The sequence below is a fragment of the Magnolia sinica genome, chromosome 3 (assembly GCF_029962835.1).
Source record: "Magnolia sinica isolate HGM2019 chromosome 3, MsV1, whole genome shotgun sequence".
NCBI classification, from domain to species: Eukaryota; Viridiplantae; Streptophyta; class Magnoliopsida; order Magnoliales; family Magnoliaceae; genus Magnolia; species Magnolia sinica.
Genome location: NC_080575.1, coordinates 11,415,722 through 11,422,679, shown reverse-complemented (window position 1 = coordinate 11,422,679; position 6,958 = coordinate 11,415,722). Strand labels below are relative to the sequence as shown.

The following is a 6,958-nucleotide window of genomic DNA, read 5'->3' as shown; positions in this document are numbered from 1 at the left end:
ACTCACATTCCAGCCTCAATTGAACGGTTGGAGACGTAACCGGCAGTTTCGAGTTCTGGGCCTTGATCTCGACGGTTGAAAATATACCGAGGACCTTTCCAGTGAATGCTGCGGTGGAGCTGAAGAAACCGAGTGTGGTAGAGCCATCATTCTAGAATAAATTTAGAAGGTGATGTAAAATCAGGTCCGTACATATAGATGGACCTACCTTGGATGGTCTCTTTCTTAAAAATCGCAGCTATTGGAGAATCACATCCATCAGATCTATGTCCATTAAAGTAACGGTGGAAACCAAAAACATTTAACGGTTGAATTATCAGCAGGATAAAAATTGTAGAAAAGTAATGGATAGGATTGTCTCATGGGTTTTATTTTTAAAATTCAAACCATCCATTCTGGTTCCAGAAAATGGGTGGACCCGATCAATACATCACCATGCCACGTGTCCTCTGGCGAAATAGCTATACCATATTACGGTTATACCATCTATTATACCGTATCATTTCCCTTACCTGTAACCGTATCTAAAACGATAGGGTGTGAACGAGTCACGTTCTTCACCTGACCGTATAGATACGTATCTGAGAAATGATCCGGTGCTCTCAAAGCACTGAAATTAACGGTGCTCCTACTTGTATTGAGACATTTGGAAAGTATAATCCATCGATCCAAGCCGTTGGGTAGGTGTTTCACACAATTCATGGGCTGTCATGCAAAAATCACACCGATTGGATGAATAAGATCCATCTATAAGTTGCTCTTATTTTCGGTTTCCAACCGTTTTTCTTGCCATGGAAGGGATGGTTAGGATGGAAGTGTTGATTTAAAAACACAAGGGATACATGATGATCCCTACGGTTAAAACTATTAATACACAAACGATCCTGACCGTCCATTTTTTGGGTGATTGATTGGATGGCTGGAATAATCCAATCGGTTTTATTTTGGTAGGCTACCTTCTACCCTGTGATGGACGGTATGGAAAGGTTGGATTAGTCAATTGGATCATCCACGTGTCCCTAGGATCAGTCTGACTTATGGTGCAGTGGACGCGTGGATCATCCCTCAAAAAACACACTACTGTGTGAGTTTTCCACCGTTTAGAAAATAGTGTTGACTCTTCACCTGCATCCATCTCGCAGCATCACGAATATCCAGACCGTCCAAACTGTGGATGACGGATTACCGAAAATTCACACTGTAAATCGGAATTCTTACTTCGATTTTTTGGAAATCCGTTATTTTAACTCCAACCATCCATTGGATATCCAGTAATTTGATGGTTAGGATTGCTCTATCAGTCACATTGGGATAAAAAATTAGGATGGCCTGGTAGCTTTACACCAGTGTAACATGTGAGAAGGATGATCCACTATCACTTACAAAAGGATCCTAAACTAACATAGTAGCGTTGTTCCTCGCAGTAGACAGAACTGATTACCTACCGGCAAAGTACCAAAACCTGTGGTACCGAACCATCTTTTCAGTCATAATTACATTTTATACGAAATCGGTACCATGAAAAATGTGGGCCCTACCATGAATATTATCTATTAAAAAATTCAGATTATTTAGATAATAAAATAAGCCACACGGTTTGAATCGTTCGACAACCGAGGGTCATACTCGAAATACAAATGTGGCCCACCTTGTGAACGGATCAGTATGAATTTCTTGAATGGTGATATTCATGGTGGGGCCTATTGTTTTCACGGAATGATTTTATTTTAAAGATGACAGGTTGGCGGGAAAGATGATGTGGTACAACAAGTTGTGGTACAGTAGACTGCAGGTATCATTTTTTTCTCTTATATAAACGTAGAGGAACGAGAGAGATTCGTACATCAATGGCTGTTCCTTTTGTAGTAAAGAAGAACCTTCTTCAAAGCGATGCCCTTCATGGGGTATGGCTAATTTTCATTTCATTTGTATTTTGGTTTCATTTCATTTCATTTCATGAGAGTTCCTGTTTTGTTGATTTTTCTACAGTATATTTTGGAAACGAGCGTTTATCCAAGAGAGCACGAGCAGCTCAGAGCACTTCGAGATGTTACGTTGAAACACCCACGGCAAGAACATCTATCCTCACTGCTCTTGCATCTAGATTCATCGGCATTGCACGTGTTTTTGTAAGATCAGGGCCGTTTACCAGGCGGGATCCATGGCATATACTCGTTGGCTGAAAAATCAGGCCAGCCAGCTGACATATTGGGCCATGCATGTACGAAAAAACAAGTACACGTTCGTCTTCAGTGCACGTGTGTGGCCCATCAGACAAGTGGGTCGGATTCAACTGATTAACGGTCCAGATTTTTTACCCGCTCTCATCTTTCTCTCTTGTGTGTAGAATGAATAATGATCCCTTGCAGCAGCCTGCAGAGTAAATTGTCATGCCGCACCAAGCTTTCTTGTCGTGTGGACCGTTGATGGGCCGGGTTTGGAACATGAAAGTCAAAATTTTGTATAGGCCCAGAAAGTCAGGCCCAGCCCAAATAGTTTAAAATTCGGGGGAAGCCAATTCGGGCCTGGCCCGTTGACAACACTGCCTGTGTGTAGGATTTCCGTATGATCCAAAGGATGAGAACTTCCCATGATATCGAGCTGTGTGGGTGATGCGTGCCGAACATCTACCCCATCAGTCAGATACAACATTCTATGATGGACCTCGTGCTTAAAAATCAAGTCAATCCATGACTTATATGGGCTACACAACATACAAAAGTTGAGAGGGGTTATCCTCCCATTAAAACATTCATAATCATTTTTTGGGCCCACCGAGGTGTTGTTCACAAATCCAGCCCATCCATTATGTGTCTCCCACTTGGACGAGGGATCAGACCAAGTTTCAGACACATCCAAATTTTATGTGGGTCCCACCAAGTGCTTTTATATGTTTTAGGCATGTCTTCATATTATTTTAGATGCTATGGCCCACCTGAGTTCCTTATACGGCTGATTTTTGGGATACCCCATCATTTAAAGGGGACCCGTCAAATTCACGGTGTTGATGTTCAGCACGAATCACGGTGGGGCCCACACATCTCAACATCATGGGAAGTTTCCATGAGCTCGACCGGATAGAACCATTTCCATATACGCACACACATATGGGAACTTCCCATGAGGTCGAGTTGTGTGGGTCCCACTGTGATGCGTCTCAACCATCTACCCCATCAGTCAGATGCACCATTCCATGGTGGGCCTGGGGCTTAAAAATCAAGTCAATCCGTGACTTGTGTGCGCCACACCACATACAAAAGTTGAGAGGGGTTACCCTCCATCAAACATTCTATTCCTAGGTTGGGTTTGAGTGAGGTTCTTTGTAGGGTGGCACAAATAGGAGCTCTTAAAAAATTGAGTCCGAGTCGGCTAGGGCTGGGTTAATTTTGACAGGTTCCAACCCCAACCCATTTAATAGCTCCGGTCAACTTTAGACCTAGATTGACTCCATGGTCCAAAATTCATACCTAAAAACATTTATTGTTGGGTCTGGTCCAATGATCCATTGGGTTAACCCGATCCATTTGCACAAATAAATCTGTTAGCTTTGTTTAAGAATGTCTCCATCCACTATGTGGCCATCAAATAAACAGTTTGGATCATTGAAAGATGACCTAAATTGAATAGCTAAAGACCCAACATATCCTATTACAATATTATAATATCGATGCATTTTCTTGGATCACTAACTTAATTATAGTGCAACAGTGGTTTAATGAGTACCCCTCCAGAGGAGGGCCAGCTCCTGCATCTATTAATCAAGCTCATGAATGCGAAGAAGACGATAGAGCTCGGGGTCTTTACGGGCTATTCGCTCCTTTGCACCGCCCTCGCTTTGCCAGAAGATGGAAAGGTCTAATAGCTTTGTCCCTCTCTCTCTCTCTCTCTCTCTCTCTCTCTCTCTCTCTCTCTCTTCTTGAATTTTCCTAGATTTGATGATAATAATTTTTTTCAGGTTACTGCCATTGATATCAATAAAAAAGACTACGAGATCGGATTGCCATTCATTAAGAAGGCCGGCGTGGAGAAGAAGATTGATTTTATTGAAGCAGAAGCACTTCCCATTCTTGACAAAATGTTACAAGAGGTATGCTAGAAATGCTTGGGTGCTTGTTTTATTATGTGGGGATTTTCTAATACAGAATCTGGATCCCACCTCACAGCTACAAGGTAGGGTCGGATTCCCACCGTCAGATAAGGGTTGACAATGGGCCAGCCGTGGGCTAGGCACAGTAAATAGTTCAAAATGAACATAGGCATGCTTGTTGCTAGTGCTACCGTTGGATGGCACACTTATGATTGGTCAGGTCATTCAGTAGGCAGTGAAAACTTCAAACACACCCTCATATAAAAAATTAGGGTAGGACACTCATCAAGTGAGCCAATGTACACTTTGAAGTTTGAATGGCCCGGATTCGACATGTGTGTGTCGTCCAATTGGTAACAAGACCTACATGGTAGCTGAGGTGGTGCCCTGTGTTCTATTAAAACCTGGGGTGTGGTCTTTATGGAGGTCCAACTGCACTAATTCTAATGTAAGGGTGGCAATGGGTCAGGAGGCCTTGAAACATGCACCATGTTATGTGTAGAGCTGGGCATCTAGCCGGGTTGGACCGAGTTGGGACTGACCCGACTCGACCCAGTTTTGAAATAGACCTATATAATCCGCACCTGACCCGACTCGGTACCGAGTCCAGCATGCCTGAACCAATCTGAGTTCGGTCTGGCCTGGACTAATTCAGACTGAGTCCGACCCAGTCACAAGTACCGAGTCGAGTTAAGTCAACATCGAGTCGGGTCGAGTGTGGCAGGTATCCATGGGCTAAAATCACAACCCAAAACCTAAGTGCACTTGCAGGAATTGCAGCCTCTCCATCAGTTACATGGCATCTCAGTTCTAAAACATCAAATCTGTTTTTATTTATTTATTATTATTATTATTATTAAATTATTATGTACAAGTTCGGTTTTGGATCAAATCGAGTTAGTAAATCCGATTTTGGGTAGGGTCAGGTCGAGTTGAGTTACTGGGTGACCTGAACTCAACTTGGTTTGAGTTCGGATTGGAAAAAGTCTACTCGGTTTGGATCGACTCACCCACTCAGTTTGAGTCGAGTTGGTTCTAAACGATTCGGACGAGTCTGCTCAGTTGAGTCATCTTGTGCCCAGCTATATGCATAAGTATCAGTTGAGTCATCTTGTGCCCAGCTATATGCATAAGTATGAGATTCGGTCATGGTTAAAGTCTCGGTGACCCAAAACGACTTGTTTGGTCATGGACCCAAGTCAGGACTCACCTGAGCTGAGGCTGAATTGGCCTGATTCGGTTGAGTGGGGAGTGACTCGTGGTATTGAACCAGATTAGTTGGATCGAGACTGAGTTGACTCAGATGAGCCGTCCCAATCTTAAAACCATCGCTCCAGTCCATGTTGTACAAAAGTATGAGAATGAGTCCATAATATCATGGTTTTTAAAATAAATAAATGGACCACTACAAAAAAAATAGTCAACTTTTTTCCTTGACCGTCCATTTGTTTTGTAAACTGTGGCCCACTTTTGGCACGATTTCTTCCATAGGCCACCTAATAGATGGCTGGGATTGTAGGCTTGTATTGAATACATCTTTTTGTCCTCTCTTTCCCTTACAGCACCCTAGCTTAGCCCATTGACCAACCCTATTTCAGGGCTGGATAGAATGTGGGTCCCACGTCAAAATGCAATGTCTTAATCCCACCGTCGGATGGAACATATGTGAGAGATCTGGACCGTTCATTGAGAACATGACCTGGACAGAAGGAAATAATATTGGTCCAAATCCATCATCTGCCTGTGGCTCACTTGAATTAGTGGTCACTGATTCGCTGGATCTAGACCGTTCACTACTTCTCATTTTAATTATCCATCAGATGGGACATCAATCCGGCGTTTAGGCTCATCCATCCAACTGTGCATATCAAATAACTCCCGTTTATTTAGTACAAACCGTTCATCTGATGGGCCATAATTGAGAAACGACATTGTCAGATAATCTTATCCATCCAATCCATGGCCTTCAAACGATGGATTAAGATTTTTTAAATGGAACGGCTAGGGTCAACCAAGTAACAGATTTTTGCAATTTGGACCGTTCTTGGTGGGTCCTTCCAATCTGGATGGCCTACCTTTCCCATTTTTTTATTTTTATTTTTGCAGGGAAAGGAGGAAGGATCATTCGACTTTGCATTTGTGGATGCGGACAAGGAGAACTACAACCAGTACCATGAACGGCTGATAAAGCTTGTTAAGGTTGGTGGGGCCATCGCTTATGATAACACGCTCTGGTTCGGGACCGTAGCAGAGCCAGAGAAATATATCTTGCCAGAGGAAGTAAGTCAAAACATGAATTGCCTGGTGAATTTGAACAAGTTCTTGGCTTCCGATTCTAGGGTTGAGATTTCACAAATTTGCATCGGTGATGGTCTCACTCTCTGTCTTCGCATTTCTTGACCGTTCATCAGGCATTCATCCATCCATGGTGATGCGCATTGAAGGCTTGAATATATAATCTTTTTAACATTTTGCACCTCATGTAGCCCTGGAAAGAACGTAGTAATAAGAAAACCATGTGACAAAGACTAAGTCGGGTCCACCGTGATGACAATATGAAATTCTGTTGTTGCATTAGCTTATGTTAAAGCAGGTAGAAATAAAGTTCCAGCAAATTATAATAAAGGAAATATTTAGATAAATTATCTATTATTAAAATAATAAATACTCTTTTTTCTATCGTGCAGCAGTACTTTTATTAGGTGTCCATTTACAATAATATTTAGTTTAAATGTTTTATTTCCTCTCTTTTTATGTGCATTCTAAATATCCATTTATAATAATATTTAGTTTAAGTGTTTTTATTTTTAAATTTATTTAATTTAATCTTCTTGTGAACTGAGAACCTTACGACGTGGTAAGATTTACATA

At 42.0% G+C, this 6,958-nt stretch overlaps 1 protein-coding gene across 1 annotated transcript; it reads left to right on the top strand.

The window, feature by feature from the left end:
- The first annotated feature begins 1,832 nt into the window (after positions 1–1,832).
- On the top strand, positions 1,833–6,619 carry LOC131239511 (norbelladine 4'-O-methyltransferase 2-like). Its single transcript, XM_058237246.1, has 5 exons — positions 1,833–1,904; positions 1,990–2,069; positions 3,709–3,853; positions 3,956–4,087; positions 6,194–6,619. Exons 1-5 carry the CDS (start codon positions 1,848–1,850, stop codon positions 6,485–6,487), a joined length of 708 nt encoding a protein of 235 aa, XP_058093229.1. The 5' UTR covers positions 1,833–1,847; the 3' UTR covers positions 6,488–6,619.
- Positions 6,620–6,958: the final 339 nt, after the last annotated feature.